This window comes from Meleagris gallopavo, chromosome 3 (genome assembly GCF_905368555.1).
Source record: "Meleagris gallopavo chromosome 3, MGAL_WU_HG_1.1, whole genome shotgun sequence".
NCBI classification, from domain to species: Eukaryota; Metazoa; Chordata; class Aves; order Galliformes; family Phasianidae; genus Meleagris; species Meleagris gallopavo.
Genome location: NC_139406.1, coordinates 93,558,538 through 93,580,958, shown reverse-complemented (window position 1 = coordinate 93,580,958; position 22,421 = coordinate 93,558,538). Strand labels below are relative to the sequence as shown.

At 50.5% G+C, this 22,421-nt stretch overlaps 1 protein-coding gene across 4 annotated transcripts in view; it reads right to left on the bottom strand.

The window, feature by feature from the left end:
* Positions 1-22,421, bottom strand: part of ARHGAP39 (Rho GTPase activating protein 39) — an 88,640-nt gene that overhangs the window by 22,406 nt on the left and 43,813 nt on the right. For all 4 annotated transcript variants that reach the window (XM_085221793.1, XM_085221792.1, XM_085221790.1 and 1 more), the window contains 2 exons: positions 7,893-8,327; positions 1,445-1,525 (listed from right to left, as the gene is read on the bottom strand). In XM_085221793.1, the coding sequence (XP_085077919.1) occupies positions 1,445-1,525; positions 7,893-8,327 (516 nt within the window). The remainder of the gene's footprint in view (positions 1-1,444; positions 1,526-7,892; positions 8,328-22,421) is intronic.

Here is a 22,421-nt window from a genome sequence, read left to right as displayed (position 1 = left end):
GCATTTTACGGCTTCCACACGCATTTTGCTGACAGCTCAGAGGTGACTCCTGTGGAGCAGATGTCAGGGGCCAAGAGAAAGCCCCCACATGGACTTCTACAAAGGGCTCTACTAAGATCTCTACAGGAACCACTACAAAGATCTCTACATAGAACTAAATATAGGGACCTCTACAGAGACCTCTGCAGGCACCTCTTAGGGCTCTCTACAAAAGACCTCTACAAGGATCTCCACAGAGACCTCTATAGGGACCTCTATAGGGACTTCTATAAGGATCTCTACAGAGACCTTTACAGGGACCTCCATGAAGACCTCTATTGGGACCTCTATAAGGATCTCTACAGAGATCTCCATAGGGACATCTATAAGGATCTCCACCGAGACCTCTATAGGGACCTCTACGAAGACCTCTATAGGGACCTCTATGAGGACCTCCGCAAAGACCTCTATAGGAACCTCTAAAGGGATCTCCACAAGGACTTCTCCAAAGACCTTTATAAAGACCTCCACAAAGACCTCTACTGGGACCTCTACGAAGACCTCTATAGGAACCACTATAGGAACCTCTACAAGGACTTCTCCAAAGACCTTTATAAGCACCTCCACAAAGACCTCTATAGGAACCACTATAGGAACCTCTACAAGGACTTCTCCAAAGACCTTTATAAGGACCTCCACAAAGACCTCTATAGGGACCTCTACGAAGGCCTCTACAGGGTCCTCTACAGAGACCTCTACAGAAGAGGTCCCTCTATAGAGACCTCTACAAGGACCTCTGTGAAGTCCTCTACAGAGATCTCTATAGGGACCCCTATAAAGACCTCCACAGGAACCTCAATAAAGACCTATATAGATAACCCTATAGGGCCCTCTAACCATGCCCTCAGTGCCACATCTCCACAGCTCAATGAACACCTCCAGGGACAGCGACGCCAATCACTTCCCTCTCCCAGTGATGGCGCTCCTCCCCCACTTTTGGAGAAGAAATGAAGAGCAAATATTGGGAAACCATTTTATGAAATTCCTCAACAGCCGAGCCAAGCTGCTCGGATGTCGGCACCACATCACTGGGCAGCTCCAACAGCCCCAAAAACGTGCCCAGAACAACCACGGCAACTGCATTTCTCCTACAACCTCAAAATGCTTCTGTTTTGGCTGAAAACAAGCCAAAAAAAAAAGAGCAAATGGAACCCTGTGTTGTGGCCCCATCACTGGACAGCCCCCGGCTTCTGCTCTGTGGGGTCATGATTAGGAGCCAGAATGAGAATGGAGGGCTCCCGCTCCAAAGAATCAACAAAAAACCCCTGAGGTGTATTTAAGGGTGCGTGTAAAGCTGAGCAAACTGCAGCGGGTGATGGGCAGGAGAATCCCCCCCAAAAACTGCCCCACGCCCATGCAACCAGACGTTGGACCTGAACCCAAAGCAGAGGGAGATGTCGGCTACCTGTAGTGGAGGAGTTGACCTTCCGTGTTGTAATCCCGATAAATGTCACACTCTTTCTCAAACACTCCAGAGGGCGACGAACTGCAACACAGTAATGGGGAACAGAGGGTTACTGGGGGTCCTCATCCGCCTCCCCTTCGCTTTGGGGTCAGCGGAGCCCATCCAGAGAGAAGGGTGTGGGCTCTGTGCTCGGGGCCGGATCCCATCGCTGGCAGTGAGCCTGGAGACATTCACTGGATGTTTGGTAGAGGATGGGATGGGATGGGATAAAATTGGGTGGGATGGGATGGGATGGGATAGGTCGAGATAAAATTGGATGGAATGGAATGGCATAGGATAGGATAGGACCTTCATTACGTGTTTGGCAGAGGATGGGACAAGATGGGATGGGATAAAATTGGGTGGGATGGGATGGGATGGGAAAAAATTAGATAGAATGAAATGCAATAGAATAGGATAGGATAGGATGGGATAAGATAGGAGGGGATGGGATAAAATGGAATGGAATGGAATGGAATGAAATGGCATAGAATAGGATAGGATAGGATGGGATAAGATAGGAGAGGATAGGATACAATAGGATAGGACAGGAATGGACAGGATAGGAATGGAATGTGATAGGATTAGGATAGCATAGGAAGGGACAGAAGAGGAGGGGATGGGAAAAAAATGAAATGAAATAGAACAAGATAGGATGGGATGGAATGGGATGGGATGAAATTGAATAGAATGGGATGGGATGGGATAGGATACGATTGGACTGGAATGGGATAGGATTAGGACAGGATAGGATGGACTAAGATAGGATGGGATGGCATGGGATAAAATTGGATAGAATGAAGTGGAATAGGATAGGACTGGATTACGATTGGGATGGGATGGGATGGGATAGGATAGGATGGGATGGGACGGGATGGGATGGGATAGGATAGGATAGGATGGGATGGGATGGGATGGGATGGGATGGGATGGGATGGGATAAAATTGAATAGAATGGAATGGGATGGGATAGAATATGATTGGACTGGAGTGGGATAGGATAGGATAGGATAGGATAGGATAGGAAGGGATAGGATGGGATAAAGATGAATAGAATGGAATGGAATAGGATAGGACAGGACTAGGATTAGGATTAGGATACGACAGAGAATGGGAGGAGAGGATAGGATAGGATAGGATAGGATACGACAGGAAAGGAGAGGAAAGGAGAGGAGAGGAGAGGAGAGGAGAGGAGAGGAGAGGAGAGGAGAGGAGAGGAGAGGAGAGGAGAGGAGAGGAGAGGAGAGGAGACGAGAGGAGAGGAGACGAGAGGAGAGGAGAGGAGAGGAGAGGAGAGGAGAGGAGAGGAGAGGAGAGGAGAGGAGAGGAGAGGAGAGGAGAGGAGAGGAGAGGAGAGAGGAGAACTGGAAGGGGATAGGGTAGGACTGAAAAGGAATAGGAGAAAATAGAATATAACAGGATAGCACAGGTAGATTTAATTCAGTCAGAAGGGATCTACAAAGACCACTGAGTCCAACCACGTGACCGAGCCCTCCACAGCTGTGGTCTCCACCTTCACATCCCACCCTGCCAGTGCTCCATTCTCCCTTATTCACAAAGAAGGCTGGAGGGACCACAACATCTCCCAGCTCTGTGCTGCCCTTGGGCCCTTCCTGTGGGGGCCTTTTGTCGGGATTCTGCATCAACCCCACATTTCCCATCCCTTCTGTGCCTGAGGGATGGCTCATGGCCACTTGGAGTCCCTTTAATTTTGGCCAAAGCCTGGTGTGCATTTCAGCTTTTGGTTCTTCACACCAGCCACACACAGAAAAAAGGGTCATGGTCATCCAGCAGCATTGGTCCCACTCCCTCTGGACACCCATAATGACTCCACTGCTCCCATGGGCGAAGCCAATGCAGGTCATGCCATTAAACATTTATTTTTTTTTGGCATATTTTCATATGCCATGCTGCAGTTAGCTCCAAAACCACTCCTATTCACCGCCACCATTTGCTCAGGGAGCGCAGGAAAGGACTTTTTGCCTTATGGCCTCCGCTCCTCCAGGTGAGTTCTTCGATTGTGAAATCAGAGAACATCTCAAGTTAGAAGGGACCCACAAAGATCATCGAATCCAACTCCTGAAGAGCAGGAAAACTTCAACCCTTGGAAGGAAGAGGTGGGAAGTGAAGTGGAGAAAAGGGAAAACCCTCAGAGCAAATCCAAACGTATCTTCTGGATACCTGCGACATCAAAGGTCTTCTGGATACCTGCAGTATCCCATCATCTTTCAGGTACCTCCAATATTCCATGGTGTTTTGGGTACCTACAACATCCGATTGTCTTTGGGGTACCTACAATATCCGACAGAGTTTTGGGTACCTACAATATCCCATGGTCTTTTTGGTGTCTACAAAATCTGATAGTCTTTGGAGAACCTACAAAATCCAACTGTCTTTGGGGAACCTACAAAATCCAACTGTCTTTGGGGAACCTACAAAATCCAACTGTCTTTGGGGTACCTACAAAATTCAACTGTCTTTGGGGAACCTACAAAATCCAACTGTCTTTGGGGTACCTACAATATCCCACGATCTCCTGGGTGCCTAAAAAATCTGATGGTCTTTTGGGTGCCTACAATATCGCACGGTCCTTTGGATACCTACAATATCTGACTTTGGGTTACCTACAATATCCCACGGTCTTTTGGGTTCCTACAACATCCGATTGTCTTTGGAGTATCTATAACATCCTACGGTCTTTTTGGGGTCTCCAAAATCCAGCTGTCTTTGGGGTGCCTACAATATCCCGTGGTGGTTTGGGTGCCTACAATTGCAGCAGTCATCTCTTCCTATCAAAGCTCACGGACACCGAGTGGTGAAGTTTTGTTTTGTTTGAGATAAATGGGAGAGGTTTTGTAGAGCCACATTTGGCTCCGGGTGTCGCAGTTGCTCTGTTTGAAGCACACAGATCAGCTCTGGTGTGACCGGGAGGAGATCTCCATGGATGCAAAAATCTACAAATGCTCTGAGTGCAGAACCTGGAGAACCCAGGAAGAATTGCTCAAGTTGGAGGAACGTCTGTGTTACCAAATAAAACCCCAGAGCACAGGAACATCCCGAAATTGAGCCTTAAAGAGGCATAAAAGAACGGGGAAAAATGAAATTTAAATGCTTCCAGGTGAGCAAAGCCTCTGGCTCAGATTCCTCTCCAAATCCCCAATTTTTGCCCAGATGCAGCTGAAGGAATCACTCTTGGATGAGCGGGATCCGGTATGAAAGTAATTAAGCCGCAAAGTGATTAGAAAATCAAAGGACTTTGGAGCCACAAGAGTGGCCGAGTGACAGAAAAAGGCATTTTTTGGTGGTTTTGTGCTGGGGGGGGGTCAAGAAGCAGCACGGCTGGGGGAGGGGCACATCTGGGGGAGGGGCACATCTGGGGAGATGCACAGGAGAAGGAACACATCTGGAGGGAGACGCACATCTGGGAGAGGCGTACAACTGAAGGAACACACCTGGGGGGAGGAGCACATCTGAAGGAATGCACGTCTGGGGAGCAGAGCACCTGGGGAGCACAGAATCCCACCAGGGAAACGTCACGGGTTTAAAAACCCACACGGCAGAGCAGCAGGCAGCTCTGCATACAGCATCGACTCACGGAATAACAATTGAAAAAAAAACCAAACCACCGCCACCACATCTCATCTTTCCATTTTTTTTTCCTTCTCTTTTCCCCCTCCCTGAAATAGGAGGTGCCACCAATCCCCACCAGCTCTGCTCTTATTTATAAACCCGGGGAAAGTGGTGCGACCGAAATAGCACAGCTCAGTGGCCAGGCCAGGAATAGAACTGAAATCCCTGCCCTAATCCTCCGCCCTGAGCACCATACGCTTAATTACAGCTCCTAATAAAGGGGAGAAGATGAGTTTTCTTAGTGGTTATGTAAGCGGTGCTTCGGGTCTGACGCTCTCCGTACGCAGTTTGTTGCGTTCAGCAAATATCTGCCAGATCCCCCATAATTCAAGGAAATAATGTGAAAAGAAGAAATACGACGCGGACAGAGCACTCTGCCCCTCGTGTCAGCTTCCCACTTTTTTGGGTTAGAAATGCCAGATCTGAGGATTCTTCCATAAAATATTTGAGGTGGGTAAATCTTGGGATAGTTTCAGCTGCCCTCGTGCAAAGGCACCCATTGGTGGCCAAAGGCATCTCCTCAGAGCCTTTGAATGGGGACAAATGAAATTTAAATGCTTCCAGGTGAGCAAAGCCTCTGGCTCAGATTCCTCCCCAAATCCCCAATTTTTGCCCAGATGCAGTTGAAGGAATCACTGTTGGATGAGCGGGATCCGGTATGAGAGCCCACAGCAACATGGTTGAGGCGATGAGTTTCTTGCAGAAAGGTCACCAGAATCATAAGCAGTACCCCAAAATTCCTGCTGGGAAGAGCTCTGTGTTTGATGAGCACCAGGATAAACTTGCTGTTGAAGTCCCAAAGATCAGCTCCAAGCAGCAGCGGGGCAGGGTGAGCATATGACAGTGGTGTTGGGTCAAAACCAACAGAACCACCCCTAGAGCCCCAACATAATCATCTCTAGAACCTCAACATCCATCCATAACCCAACTCAACCACCCATAGAACCCCAACATCCATCCATAATACAACACAACCACCCCTAGAACCCCAACATCCATCCATAATCCAACACAACCACCCTAGAACCCCAACATCCATCCATAATCCAACACAACCACCCCTAGAACCCCAACATCCATCCATAATCCAACACAACCACCCCTAGAACCCCAACATCCATCCATAATCCAACACAACCACCCATAGAACCCCAACATCCATCCATAATCCAACACAACCACCCCTAGAACCCCAACATCCATCCATAATCCAACACAACCACCCATAGAACCCCAACATCCATCCATAATCCAACACAACCACCCATAGAACCCCAACATCCATCCATAATCCAACAAAACCACCCCTAGAACCCCAACATCCATCCATAATCCAACACAACCACCCCTAGAACCCCAACATCCATCCATAATCCAACACAACCACCCCTAGAACCCCAACATCCATCCACAACCCAACACAACCACCCCTAGAACCCCAACATCCATCCATAATCCAACACAACCACCCCTAGAACCCCAACATCCATCCATAATCCAACACAACCACCCCTAGAACCCAACATCCATCCATAATCAACACAACCACCCCTAGAACCCCAACATCCATCCATAATCCAACACAACCACCCTAGAACCCCAACATCCATCCACAACCCAACACAACCACCTCTAGAACCCCAACATCCATCCATAATCCAAAACAACCACCCCTAGAACCCCAACATCCATCCACAACCCAACACAACCACCCCTAGAACCCCAACATCCATCCATAATCCAACACAACCACCCCTAGAGCCCCAACATCCATCCATAATCCAACATAATCACACTTAGAACCTCAATATCCACCAAAATCCAACATAATCACACACTTAGAACCCCAACATCCATCCAATAACCCAACACAACCATCACTTCAACACCAACATCCATCTATAACCCCACACAACTATCCCCAGAATCCCCAAATCAATCCACAACCTAACCCTAGAAACCCAGCGCCCATCCATAACCCAACACAACCATCTCCAGAACCCCAACCATCCATAACCCGACACAGCCATCCCTAGAACCCCAACATCCACCCATAACCCAACACAACCACTCCTAGAACCTCAAAATCCCTCCATAGTCCAACACCACTCCCAGAACCTCAAAATCCCTCCATAGTCCAACATAACCCCTAAAACCTCAACATCCACCCATAGCCCAACACAACCATCCCCAGAACCCCAACCCCAATCCATAACCCAACCCTACAATCCCAACATCTATCTACAACCCAACACAACCATCCCCAGAACCCCAACAACCATCCATAACCCAACCCTACAATCCCAACATCTATCTACAACCCAACACAACCATCCCCAGAACCCCAACCCCAATCCATAACCCAACCCTACAATCCCAACATCTATCTACAACCCAACACAACCATCCCCAGAACCCCAACCCCAATCCATAACCCAACCCTACAATCCCAACATCTATCTACAACCCAACACAACCATCCCCAGAACCCCAACCCCAATCCATAACCCAACCCTACAATCCCAACATCTATCTACAACCCAACACAACCATCCCCAGAACCCCAACCCCAATCCATAACCCAACCCTACAATCCCAACATCTATCTACAACCCAACACAACCACTCCTAGAATCCCGGAACCCGTTCCTAGAAACCACCCCAAAACCCCAACATCCATCCATAGCAACCACCCCAACCCCCTCCACACTGCAGAACTTTGCTTTCCTGCAGCACAGGTCACCAACACCCAACCTCACGCCACACCACCCGCTCTCACCTTTCCGTTTCTTCCTTCACTGCGGCATACGGGGCCGATTGCCGGCTCGACCTCGTCGTCTCGCCCGTTTTCTCGTTGCCTTCCAGCTCCTGCTCCAAGGAGGAGCTGGTGCTGCCTTCCCTGCTGACATTGCTGCTCCGGCCGGGGCTGTTTTCAGTGGAGGCTCGAGGAGATTCCGTGTTCTGCTTCAAGGTCTGCAGTTTGGCCAAAGGGATGATGTCGCAGTTCTGCGGGCGGTGCCAGACCGTGCGTTGCGTGGTGGCATTGTAGTAGTAGAAGCGGGAGGTGTTGGGGTCGAAGAGCTCCCACCATTGGTTCTCATTGGTGCGCTTGATGCGCACACCGGCCGGCGGGTCCCACACGCACTCCCCCGTGATCAGGTTGGCGTACATGCGCTCCCGGGTCCGAGGTTCGATGATTTCCACCCATTCCAGCCTGCAGGAAAACGGGGATGGAAGGAGAAAGGGGTCAGTGTGACCAAGAGAGCAGCGTTCTCGGGGCCACCGCACCTCTGTGCCACTGCAGAATCGTAGGGGAGGGAGGGGACCTCACCTAAAGCAGGCTGCACAGGAACCAGCTGGGGTTGAGCATCTCCAGAGAAGGAGACTCCCCCAGCTCCGGGCAACCTACGCCAGTGCTCCGGCATCCTCACAGCACACTTGTTCAGATGGAACTTAATGGGTTCCAGTTTGTTCCATGGTACACATTGCACCTCTGTGGCACTTCCCACCTCCATAGTGCCTCCCACCTCCAGTGCACATCCCATCTCCATAGGACAAATCCCAGCTCTGGTCCGTATCTCATCTCGGACATCCCACCTCCATAGGACATCCCACCCCTACGGGACATCCCATCTTCATAGGACATCCATCTCCATTGAACTCCCACTTCCACAGGACACCCCATCTCCATGGGACGTCCCATTTCCGTAGGACATCCCACTTCCCTAAGACATCCCACCTCCATAGGCCAATCTATCTCTGTCCCACGTCACCCCAACACACCCCTGAGCCGCATCAGTGCCCAAAACAGAGCCACTCACCACCCCAACCCTGCACCTCTACCAAATGAAGAGTTCTTCCTGAGGGTTTTGGGGCTCTTTACCCAAAAATGGAGCAAAACAACACATGCCTTGAGACTCCTGCCCCCTCCTCCTGCCATCAGCTGAAGGCAGAAATTCAGAAGAGGATTTAATTAACACGTAACCTTGCAGACAATGGGAGTTCACATCCCCAGAAGTGCCCAACTAAAACCAGAATCCAGCTACACCCAGAAGTGTGTATCTACAGCCAAAAGAACCCAACTACACCCAGAAGCATCCAAGTACCCTCCAAAAGCATCAAACCACACCTGGAAGTGTCCAACTACAACTCCAGCCTACAGCTACAACCAGAAGAGCCCAACAATCACAACCAGAAGCGCTCAACCACATGATTAAGAGTACAGCTATGCCTAGAAGAGTCTAACTTCACCCAGAAGTACTCAACCTCATCCAGAAATACTCAACTACACCCATAATCATCCGACTACACCCAGAAGAGTCAACTCCATGTGGACACTGGGCCTTCAGGTCAACAGAAACCAGAAACTCAACACAAAATCGCAGAATCACCAGGGTTGGAAAAGAACTACAAGACCATCCAGTCCAACCATCCCCCAACCACCAATAGTTCTCACTAAACCATATCCCTCAGCACGACGTCCAAACGTTCCCTCAACACTCCAGGGTCGGTGACTCCACCACGTCCCTGGGCAGCCCATTCCAGTGCCTGACCACTCTTTCAGTGAAGTTGTATTTCCTAATGTCCAGCCTGAATCTCCTCCGGCGCAGCTTGAAGCCATTCCCTCTGGTCCTATCACCAGTTACACGAGAGAAGAGGCCGACCCCCAGCCCATTACAAGCTCCCTTCAGGTAGCTGTAGAAAGCAATAAGGTCTCCCCTGAGCCTCCTCTTCTCCATACTGAACAATCCCAGCTCCTTCAGCCGCTCCCCATAAGCCCCGTGCTCCAGACCCCTCACCAGCTTTGCTGCCCTTCTCTGAACCCGCTCCAGGGCCCCAATGTCTTTCTTACAGCGAGGGGCCCAAAGCTGGACACAGTACTGGAGGTGCGGCCTCACCAGAGCTGAGTACAGGGGGACAATCACTGCCCTGCTCCTGCTGGCAGCACCGTTCTGATGCAAGCCAGGACGCCGTTGGCCTTCTCGGCCACCCGGGCACACTGCTGGCTCATTTCAGCAGGGCATCAATCAATACCCCCAGCTCCATTTCCTCTACGCAGTCCTCCAGCCACTCCGCCCCAAGCCTGTAGCGTCGCCTGGGGTTGTTGCGGCCAAAGTGCAGGACCCACTATTCGGCCTTGTTGAACCTCATCCCGTTGGCTTCAGCCCAGCTATCCGGCCTTCCAGATCCCTCTGTAGGGCCTCGCTACCCCCAGGCAGGTCCACACTTCCAGCCAACTTGGCGTCATGCTGAGGGTGCACTCAGTGCCCTCATCCAGGTCATCAATAAAGATATTGAGGAGGACGGACCCCAGCACCGACCCCTGGGGGACACAACTCGTGACCGGTCACCAGCTGGATTCAGCTCCATTCACCACCACTCTCTGGGCCAGCTCCATATCCGGCCAAGAGTGCACCAGTCCAAGCCTCGGGCTGCCAGCTTCTGCAGGATGCTGTGGGAGACAGCATCCAAAGCTTTGCTGAAGTCGAGGTAGACCACATCAACAGCCTTTTGCTCATCCACCAGACGGGTCGCTGTCAGGTTGGTCAAGCAGGACCTGCCCTTCGTGAACCCACGTTGGCTACGCCTGATCCCCTGGTTGTTCCACACGTGATCTCCCTCGAGAAAATCTGCTCCAAAAACACATAACACAAATGCTTTGGTTCTGGAGAGCTGACCCGTGTCTGTCTCACAGGGATACAGTGACGCGGCCCCGCTGTGCCACGGCACTCTGCTTAATGAGCAAGAGTCATTAAGGCTGGAAAAGTCCTCAAGACCACCAAGTCCAACCCCAGCCTATCCCCATTGTTTCCCTAAAAAGAACCACAGAATCATTAGGGCTGGAAAAGACCTCAAGACCACCAAGTCCAACTCCAACCCGTCCCCACCGTGTCCCCAGAAAGAATCATTGAATCGTTAGGGCTGGAGAAGACCTCCAAGATCCCCAACCCATCCTCAGTGTGTCCCTAAACAGAACCACAATCATTACTACTGGAGAAGACCTCAAGAACATCAAGTACAACCCCAACCCATCCCTACCACGACCCTAAAATAGAAACCATCAAGGCTGGAAGAGACCTCCAAGTCCAACCCCAACCCCATCCCATCACCGTGCCCACTGACCATGACCCCTACACCCAGCTCTCACCTCTCAGTTCTGCAAAGGAGATCATTCCCTCCTCACTTCCACCCTTAAAACTCAACAGCAATCACAGTAACAACCCATCCCACCTTCGTTTGATTCTCCTAGCAGCATTCTTCTGTCCATTTCTGTTTACTCAAAAATGGTTTTGCTCAGAATTTCGTTCAAAAGCAGTTTTGCCCAATAATTATTTCACTGAAAATTTATTTTTACTGAAAAATAAACCCAAAAAGTGTAACTTTTTTTTTTTTTTTTTTTGGTCAACATGGCAGTGGGAGATGGAAAAAATACTAGTGTCAGGCACATTGAGCACGTAGGTATGGCAAAAAAAGCTCTGGATGGGATGGGGTTACTCAACTTCTGCAGCAGCAGCAGCCCCCAAACAGCAGAAAACCTCAATCCCTGCACCCAGCGATGGTCCTTGGGAAAACCCCACCAGTGATGGCCACCGAATAACCCCAATTCCTGCCCTACTGAGATGGTTCTAAGTCTGAATCAGAGCACCACAGAGGCTACACCTGGATTTCTGGGCAGAAATCCCAATTTATAGGTGTGAGATACGGCACGGACCGAAGCTGTGAGTGATCTATCTGCCCCATTCCAAAGGATGTGCAGCACCAAATGCGGGACGCAGCCATGCAGAGAGGGCTGCAGGGGGCTCCCTCTGCTCAGGCGGCGCTCCAAATCACTGCATCCCCTTAATCCCTCACCCCCTCCCACCACTGTGGGGTGAAAACAGGAAAACCCCATGGGGAAAAAGATTTGGGGGCAAAATAGCTCCGAATCGGGCTCTTCCACCAGGGTCTGCTTTCCCACTTAGCGAGCCAGTGGCTCTCCCATTTTTAATGACATCGTTTTCCCATCCTGAGAGAAGTTAGTTACCACTCATAAGAATGTTCCTCTCCCTTTCCTAGGGGCATCGCTCTCCCATTCACAGAGACTTGACTCCCCCATTTACAGGGACGCTGCTCCCGTGTTTATAGGGACCTGGACTCTCCCATTTGTAGGGGCACTGCTCAATCCTTCATAAGGAAGTTGCTCTCCCATTTTTAGGGCTGTTGGCTCTCCCGTTTTATAGCGATGTTCTCCCATTCACAGGGGCACTGCTCTCCCGTTCAGCTCAGCCCTCTGGACATAAGCAGCAAACCCCAAGACTTCAAACGTTTTGCACTCCGCCAGTTCCTCGAGTGCTCACAGACTGCCCTCTGCCCCTCCCGCTCCAAACCCTCCTCTTCTTCTAGAGCCATTTCCAGTTGACGCAGGCAGAAAGGCCAACAAGGAACTACGGGAAATAAAGCCAGAAAGCAAAGCTCCAGATATTAAATGTTAACTTAAGGAAGGATGAAAAGCAAAGAGCTGAAACGAGCCGTTAAGGACGTGAGTGGGGCCAACACTGCTGTAGGATCGTGGAAGCATCCAGGTTGGAAACACCTTCGTGATGCTCACCAAACTCAACCACCGCCCGACCTATGGACTCCCATCACCAAACCACATCCGCTGTTGCCATAAAAACCCCATATGGAACATTTCGCACGTTGGTTCCGAGGGAAATTTCGTGTTCCTGCTGAGCCCCGAACCCAACTGCTCGCCTACGGATTTTGGGAACAATGTGTGCAAAGAGGAAACATTCCCTGAGCTACGGGCGCTGATCCCGCGACTCCTCCATCTCCACACAACTGCTGATAATTTCCTGCCCTGGAGGACATTTCTGAGGCCATAAATACGGCGATCGGGGGGAAGCGAGGGATGAGATGGAGCTGTTGCCCCCAGGCTTGCCGGGCTGACTCCGCATCTCCCTCCGGGCTCCCTTTCTGGTAATAAATGGAACAAAAAGATGTTTCAGGGAGAAACAGAGCTTCAGTTCCGCCCACGGATGTGCTTGGGGAGAGAAGTGCTGCAAGACGGAGCCTATAAATAACTCTGAGTTGCACAACAACTGTGCTCAGAAATAAGAGTCTCGTCGTTCCTCTCGGGCCACGGCAGCACGCAGCCCTGGCGACACTGGTCAGTGATGGGATAGGGTAGGTTAGGAGGATGGTTGGATTCTGGGGTCCCAATGGTCTTTTCCAACGTTGGTCACCCCGTGGTTCCACCATTCTAAGAGCATATTTTCCATCCTTGAGCACCGCATGGTGCCACCGTTCTAACAGGGTTTTCTCCAGCTCAGATCACCCCATGGTTCCATGACTCTAAAAGGATCTTTACCCCACGGTTCCATCTTTCCAAGAGGGTCTTTTCCAACCTCAAGCACCAAGTGATACCATCATTCTAACAGGGTCTTCTCCGACCCAGATCATCCCATGGTTACACCGTTTCCAACCCAGATCACCCCACGATTCCATCCATAACAGGGTCTTCTCAAACCCAGATCACTCCATGGTTCCACGATTCTAAGAGGATCTTCTACAACCTACAGCATTCCACGGTTCCATCTCTCTAAGAAGGTTTTCACCTCATGGTTCCATCGTTCTACAGGTATTCTTTCCAAGGCAGACCGCCCTATGCTTCCACCGTTCTAAGAGGGTCTTTTCCAACCCAGACCGCTCCATGGTTCCATGATCTAGGAGGGTCTTCTCCACCCCAGATCACACCACGATTCCGTGATTCTAGGGTGGCCTTCTTCAACACAGAGCACCTTATGGTTCTGTGATTCTGAGAGTCTTTGCCCCACGGTTCCATCATTCTAAGAGAACCTTTTCCAACCCGGATCACCCCACGGTTCCATGATCTAAGAGGGACTTTATCCCACGGTTCGATCGTTCTAAGACGGTTTTCCCCAACTCAGATCACCCTGTGGTTCCATGATTCCAAAAGGGTCTTTTCCAACCCAGGTCACTCTCTGCCTCTAACAGTTTTGAGGGTCCTTCTTCCCCCACCTGGGGCTGCTTGAAGGCATCTCAAGCCCCTTCCCAAGCAGCTCGCAGCACCCCCAGCCATCCCCTTTCCTCCTCAAAGCCCAACGACAGCTCCAGCACTCTCACAAAAACCCAAAAACTCAATTGAAGGGAACAGGCAGCTGTGAAAGCAAAGCAGGACAGCACGGATTTGCAACTTGGAGGTGATTTGCAATCTAAATGGCACGCCCCGAGCAATTCCGGGTCCTTGTGGAACTGGGACAGTGCCGTGGCTGCGGGCGCATCACTCAATGCACGGTGCTGGGGGCAGCCCAGTGTGCAGTGGGGTTTTGCATAGGGCTGAGCCTCCCGGCTCTCTGCCAGCTCCTTCTCTTGCTGGCGAGCTGAAGGAATAGATATCCGGATAACCTGGAACGCTGCTTTTAAATATTAATCTTACCATCGCTATGGGAACGGCAGGGAGTTTGCATAAGCCTTCGCCTCTCGACAAAGGACTGCCCAAGCAACAAGTGGGCATGGACAAATGAAATCAGGCTTCCTGAGCCACGGGGAGGATCTGGGGAAGAGTTTGGGGAATGCAGGGACAGCAGAGCTCAGCGCCAACGTCGCTGCTAACACTGCTCTGTGCACCAGCACGGTGATGGGAACTCCTTCCACAGGGAACAACAGGGATCAAACGTGCCACCTCGTCCCCACCACGCAGTGCTGGGACATTCTCCAATGTTCTCTCCTAGGGCTGACATCCTCCAACTCTGAACCACCTTGGGGCGCCCGTATGCAACCACAGTTCTCTCCTTCCACCAGGATTCAAAGCCCCCAGGATGGGAACCAAAGCCCCTGAGACGTGGGATGAGACCCAACACTGGGTTGACAGCAAGATTCCACCTCGCCCATCCAGCAGAAGAGATGGAGCTCCTCAACGTCAGCCCCCATGCACTCTCTGTGCTGTGTGCAGATACCAAACGCACGGGTAGGAAGATGGAGCAGGTACTCTGCATTTCTCCTTTCTCTGTTCCCATAGAAACTGAACTAACATGGAGATGCTGAAGGAAAAATTGAAGCTTCCATAAAGGAATCCACCAGGAATCGATCGGTGCGTGTTGGGCACGGGCTGGTGGATAAACAGGGGGAGAAGAAAGCAACCAGAAATAAAGCCACGGGAGGAAGACTGAGTTCCAACAGGGGGTGTTCTCACACTGAAGTCTTTGTTGGGGACAAAAGAGAATTGACAAGCTGTGTTAAACAGAGACGCCAGGGTAAAAATAAAGCTTGAAGACTTTGTGAAATGAGCAGCACTGAGATGGTTTCCAGCGCTGCTGGAGCACAACAGGATCCTGGAGGAATCCACCACAGTCATGGGTCCCCTTCACTCACCAAGGGTCAGGAATGGCCAAAAAAGTGACACACAGGCCTCAGGAATGGCCAGAAAGGGACAAAAAGTGATGAACAAGACCTTAGAATGGCCAAGAAGGGAACGAAGAGGACACAGCGAACACCACAGCCCAGTCCCGTGGCACCGCAGACTGGGGTTGGGTTGGAAGGGACTTTAACAATCACCCAGCTTCAGTGCCAGGAGGGCACCGCAGCAACCTGAAAAGCAAAAAAAACAAACAAACCATGCTAGAAATGTCACAAAGGACAGTGGGAACCCATCAGGGGCACTGGGAATTCCATTATGGGCTCTGGGATTCCATTGTTGACTTTCTCAGGATGTGTTCTACGGGTCGCTCTGCAGAGGGTTAAACAGACACCGAAAGGAAATTACTTCTCACAGCACACAGCGCTGAACGCGTCCAGCAGCAGAGCCAAAAACCACAAATGGGCTCAAAACCACAAAGGGGCTCAGAAGAGAAGTGGAGCAGCTGAAGGAGGATGAGTGCTGGGGGTGCTCTCCATAGGGTGCCCAGCTGCACCGCCCCATGCATTTGCTCCTTCCTGGGGCAGACTCTGCAGACTCGAAGCCGTGAGTCGATGACTTTGGCACCGTGGCTCTTGGCGTAGAGGACACGTCTCGCACACAAATCCCTTTCAAAGGACAGCTTCCAAAGAGGAGAGGACGGCTGTGATCTCCTCCCCTCTTATCAGCACGCGCGCTCTACAGATGCTCCCAATCCCAACTTGACAGCGCGAGGCTGAGCCGGGCGTTATCTCCTTCCAGCTCCCCCCAAAAGCTGCCAGAAGGCAGATAACGAAGAGGCGGAGATGAATCGAGTCTGCTCAAAAGCAGGGCGACCTCGGGCTCCTCAAAGCAGCTCAGCCTTTTAGCTGGAGGCTTTCAGGAGCTTCAGTCAGTCAGTGCTAATGAGCTCTGCGCTGGTTTCTTCCAGCCAAGTGGGAGAGGTCAAGGTCTGGAGCATATTGACTTCTTGCAAGTTTTGCTGAAGGGAAGCAGAAAGTTGGGTGGCTGTGGAGGGACTGAGCTTCTCTCAGGTTGCCCAAGGTCCCATTCAGCTCAGCTCCCTCAATGTTCTCTGCAGAAGAGCTCCAGCTTTCCAAGCATCGACCATTTTGGGGGTGGAATGGTCCTTCCTTGGGATGGTGCCTTCATAGGCGACCCATCCTCACGCCATCTGGATCAGCCCAAATCATCCCAGTGCCTCTCATCTTGCTGCTGGGCACCACTGGTAAGAGCCTGGCTCCATCCTCTCCTACCTTCCCACAGAGATTTATGGCCATGGCTGAGACCTCCCTCAGCTTCTCACGGGGGAGATGCTCCGAGTCCCTTCGGCATCTTGGCGGCCTTGCAGTGGGCTCCTTCCAACTCATCCACATCGCTCAACCCGATGACGTGTCCCTTTCCATTCATCACAAACCTCCACTCCAACCAGATCCTCCTCCAGACACCTTTTACTTCACCTCCCACGAATGAATTGCCACAGAAGCATATGGCTTAGGGTGGAAGGGTCATTAAAGATGACCGGGCTGTAGAATGGTTGGGCTGGGAGGGTCCTTAAAGATTATAGAGCTATAGGATAGGTTGGATGGGTCCTTAAAGATCACAGAGCTAGAGGATAGGTTGGAAGGGTCCTTAAAGATTATAGAGCCACAGAATGGTTGGGTTGGGTGGGTTCTTAAAGATCACAGAGCTATAGGACAGATTGGAAACATCCTTCAAGGTCACAGGGTCATAGAATGGTTGGATTGGGAGGGTTCTCAAGGTTGGAAGGGTCCTTAAAGGTCATAGAGCCACAGAATGGCTGGGTTGGAAGGGTCCTTAAAGATCCCAGAATCACAGAATGGTTCAGCTGGAAAGGTCCTTAAGGATCACAGAGCTATAGAATAGGTTGGAAGGGTCCTTAAAGATCACAGAATCACAGAATGGCTCAGTTGGAAAGGTCCTTAAGGATCACAGAGCTATAGAATAGGTTGGAAGGGTCCTTAAAGATCACAGAATCATAGAATGGCTCAGTTGGAAAGGTCCTTAAGGATCACAGAGCTATAGAATAGGTTGGAAGGGTCCTTAAAGATCCCAGAATCACAGAATGGCTCAGCTGGAAAGGTCCTTAAGGATCACAGAGCTATAGAATAGGTTGGAAGGGTCCTTAAAGATCCCAGAATCACAGAATGTTCAGTTGGAAAGGTCCTTAAGGATCACAGAGCTATAGAATAAGTTGGAAGGGTCCTTAAAGATCCCAGAATCACAGAATGTTCAGTTGGAAAGGTCCTTAAGGATCACAGAGCTATAGAATAGGTTGGAAGGGTCCTTAAAGAGCCCAGAAGCACTGAACCCTAGAATGGTAGGGACCCCAAAGCCCAATCAGCACCAACCCCGGCCGTGGGCTGGTTGCCCCCCGCTAGCTCAGGTTGCCCAAGGCCCCATTCAGCTCAGCTCCCTCAATGTTCTTTGCAGAAGAGCTCCAGCTTTCCAAGCATCGACCATTTTGGGGGTGGAATGGTCCTTCCTTGGGATGGTGCCTTCATAGGCGACCCATCCTCACGCCATCTGGATCAGCCCAAGTCATGTCTGGACATGAGCACTACTTCAGTGCCAGTGTTGGGCCCACAAACCCAAATTTTCGGGGCTGAAGTTTCTAAAAATTCAACAGAGCAAAGATTCCTCAACTTGCCAACTCTGGCCCTAATGCTTCTTAAAAAAATACACCGTATTTTGCTTCTCCAACTGAAATCTTCAGAGGAAAGATGATTAATGGGTTATTAATAGTAATAATCTCTCGGCAATACTGGAAGTGTGAAATATGGAGTGGAACGCTTTGAACTTTCAGCTATTTGCCAAAAGCCTATGAACAAGCAGCGACCTGCAGCAAAATGCATCAAAAATCACCACCGATCGGAATGGAAGCGAGAAACTTCCCCATCTTCCCCAAGATCTCTGCAAAAAGGGAATTCTCCAAACCTCAGCAGCCCTCCTTTCCATGCCCAGAGCTGGAAAAAGAGCACATCAAACAGATAACGCCGAGCTCCCGGCTGGCAGAGCCCATAAAAATCTTGGCACGTCTTTTATTTTGTTCCCAGTTCCCCATGGCTGCGTGCCCGGCCCCGTGCAACGTGGGGACGGCGTGTCTGAGCTTCGCTGCTCGCCCTATTTGCACCACCATGTGAGATGATAAGAAGTTCTTTGTTTTTTAGGCAGGAAATTTTTAAAAAGGGTTGTTTTTTTTTTGGGGGGGGGGGGGGTGGCCACAAAAAATCTGATTTTCAAACAGAGATTCCAATCCTCCAATCCAAAAATACAATTGGTAGCGTTGGAAAACAAAGGAGGTGGAGCATGGGCAAGCCCAAAAGTGGTCAGGACTGAGTTACACATGTTGGAAAGGAAAGGATGCCACAACTCCACAGCAGTGACAGTGGGACAGGGTTTAGGGAAACGGGACAGGTAGGACTGGGACCCTCCAGAACGTCTTACGTACTTCTTAAGTAATACACAAAGGGTGTGCAAGGAATACACAAGGCAACGTGCCATCATCATGCACGGAATTCTCCAGAACACGCAAGGAATTCTCAAGGAATGCTCAAAAGTGGACAAGGCACGTGCAACACGCAGGAAATACACAAGGAAAGCGCAAGGCTGTGCAGAGATACACAAGGAATATGCAAGGAACAAGGAAGCAAAATGCACGGATGCTCAAGGAATATGCAAGGAACACAGAAGGAACATGCAAGAAATATGCAAGGAGTGGGTAAGGAATAGAGGAGGAATAACATAACCAACACGCAAGAAATACTCAGGGAGTAGGCAGGGACTACAAACGGAATACACATGAAATATGCATGGAATGCCCAAGAGATATGCAAGGAATACACACAAAATGTGTGTGAAATACGCAAGAAATAAGAAAGAAGTAAGAAAGACACAAGGAATCCACAAGGGATATGCAAGGATATACAGGAATATACAGGGATATAAAGAGTATGCAATGATGTACAGAAGGTTATGCACGAAACAGGCAAGAAATACAAAGAAATACTCAAGGATATGCAAGAATAAGCAAGGAAATGCAAGAAACACTCAAAGAATATGCAAGAAATGCTCAAGGAATACACAAGGAATATGCAAGGAATACTCAGGAAACACACAAGGAATTTGCAAGGAAGCAAAATGCAAGGACACTCAATGAACATGCAAGGAACACAGAAGGAACACGCAAGAAATAGGCGACGAATAAGCAGGGAATGAAGATGGAAGACGCACGGCATTTGCAAGAAATACGCAGGGAATACACGCAAAATATGCACGAAAAACAGAAGAAATGCTGATGAAAGACGTAAGGAACACACAAGGAATCTGCAGGAAGTATGCAAGAAATGCACAGAACACACGCAAGGAACACACAAGGAGCACAGCAGCGATACGCAGGGAATCCCAGCAGCCGGGCCGATCCCCGCGGTGCAGCTGCCGCCCCAGCCCTGCAGCGAGGACAAATGCAGGCAGCTGTCCCTGCACAGGGTGAGATGCGAAGTAAAGGAAGGGAAAGGCCTGGGCTGGAACACAGCCATACCTTGGGCTGTTGTCAATCACTGCCACAGCACAGCAGGCGTGAAATCTGCTGCTCAGCCTGCCTGTGGGATGGGAAAGGAGATCCGAAGTGGCCTCCCCCTGCTTTTTCCCCAAATCTTCCCTTTAGCAGTGATGGGGGTGCCAAGCTGCAGCGGCCCCGAGACCCCAGGTGGGGTTGGAGAGCACTGAAGCCAATGGCAACTGGGAAAAGCCAATGGGAACTGGGCAAAGCCAACGGCAACTGGGCAAAGCCAACGGCAACTGGAAAAGCCAATGGGAACTGGGCAAAGCCAATGGGAACTGGGCAAAGCCAACGGCAACTGGGCAAGCCAATGGCAACTGGGCAAAGCCAATGGCAACTGGAAAAGCCAATGGCAACTGGGCAAAGCCAACGGCGGCGCGTGCTTTTGATTATAGGAATCAGATTTGTTGCTTCTGATGGGGGAAAACTGGATCGTGTATAATGCATACAGGGTCAGCAGATCTATTTAGGGCAGGGTTATCTCATTTGGAGGAGAAATGGAATTAAAAAAGAAGTGTGGGTGCTTCCAGACTTCCACCGGGTGAGACAACGAAGTCAGCTGCTTGTGAGTGGTACTGGGCAAAACTCAAAAATTGCATTCTCCCTCCCCAGATTTAGGGGCAAATCAGCTGACTGTAAGGAGAAATGGAGCAATTGTACGACAGGCCTAAATAACCTGGGAAGTTAAAAAAAAAAAAAAAAGGATGGCAGAAATAAGAGCGGTCGGGTTTTTTGGCAATTGGGGAATACAAGTGGGACACTGGAGAGAGAAAGTGGGGTGGCAGTGGAGAAAGAGGAGTGGCAACGAAGGAAAGAAAGATGGCGATAAAGAAATCGGGATGGCAATGAACGTTTCACCAAAAGGACCACTTTTCTACCCAAAATCACATCGACACGATGAACCAAAGTGCCTTCCTGCTTCGCCAGCCCCGTGGAACTCGGAGAAGGAAAGCAGCACAGATTGCCAAACCCCGCAGCAAAGCACGTAACCCAGCCGCAGAGAGCCGGCAGCTGTGCAGCATTTGCTGCCCCAGCCCCTGTGCTGGCAGTGGCAGCGGATTCCTGGGGCTCTGTGGTCACAGCGGCGCAACGTGATGAGGGAGGGGGGCATCGGGGACGTCCCCACACTGCCCAAAATCCGACGGCCAAAGGTGTGGGAGAGAAATGCAAACCTCTGCGTGCCCCTGGGTTATCCCGGCTGGGGTATGGCCGTGCAGAAAAGGAGGAAGAAATTTTTGGAAAATCAGGTGTATCCTAGAAGAAATACGTAGAGAAATAAGTAAAGACCCGAAGAGCAGCACCAGTGCCCTCCTGCAGCTTGCAGTTCTTTGTCTAGATGGGAGATGGGAAGCTTCTGTCATCAATCCTAGGCCACGTTTCCCTTTTTTGAAGATATTTTAGTCTGGAAATTATTTCTAGGGGCCACCTGGGCCTCTCCCCCACCCTCCCTTGGGTACAGGTGGCCTCAAAATGAGCCTTTTCAGTCAAACCCTGCCATTTCCACAGGTGGAATCCTGAAACCGCCGTGAAGGGGCAGCCCAGCCCCACGGACAAACACTATTCTTCAGCACTGAAAAAATGGAGACGCTGCTCCTTACTGGAAGAACGTGGCTCTGCCCTCATTATCACCCCACCAGGGAGGTGAGGACGGCACTCAGACCCCCTCCCTGGGGCTGGAGGAGCACAGCTCTTGCTAAACACTCCCGTTAGCACTGTGCCCTCTGTGAAGACGTGGCCCCATCTGCTCCCAGTGCCAACGACTCGGTGCTGGGACCACATTCCTGGAATTACGGCTGCAGCACCATCTGTTGCACCACTGCAGGAAGCCTGGTGTGGAGAAAATAAAGAACAACAGCAGGACTGACCCTTGGAAAGTTCCTCTGGTGGAAGGCACCAACAGCTCCAACATGTTTCATGATCACCATTTTGTGCCTCTGCCTTCTTTCCCTTTTCGCCAAGCATTTTGTCGGAAAAAATGCCATTTTGGGCATTTCCAGCCCAGGTGGGTTTGGTTTGTTTTACCCTTTTCTCCAGTGCTGAAGCTGGAAGGGCAAATGAAGAAGGCTTGCCATGGACACAGTCTTCAAGGACTAACAGTGACAGGACAGAAGGGAATGGCTCTAAGCTCAGCAATTCCAACTCAGTCCATTTTATGGTTCTATGAAGGATCTTCCCAACCCAACCATTCCCTGGCACTGTAATCTTTAAGGACCTTTCCAACCTAATCCAACCCAACCATTCCCTGGCACTGTAATCTTTAAGGGCCTTTCCAACCTAACCCAACCCATTACATGGTTCCATTAAAGTCCCTTCCAACCCAACCATTTCACGAT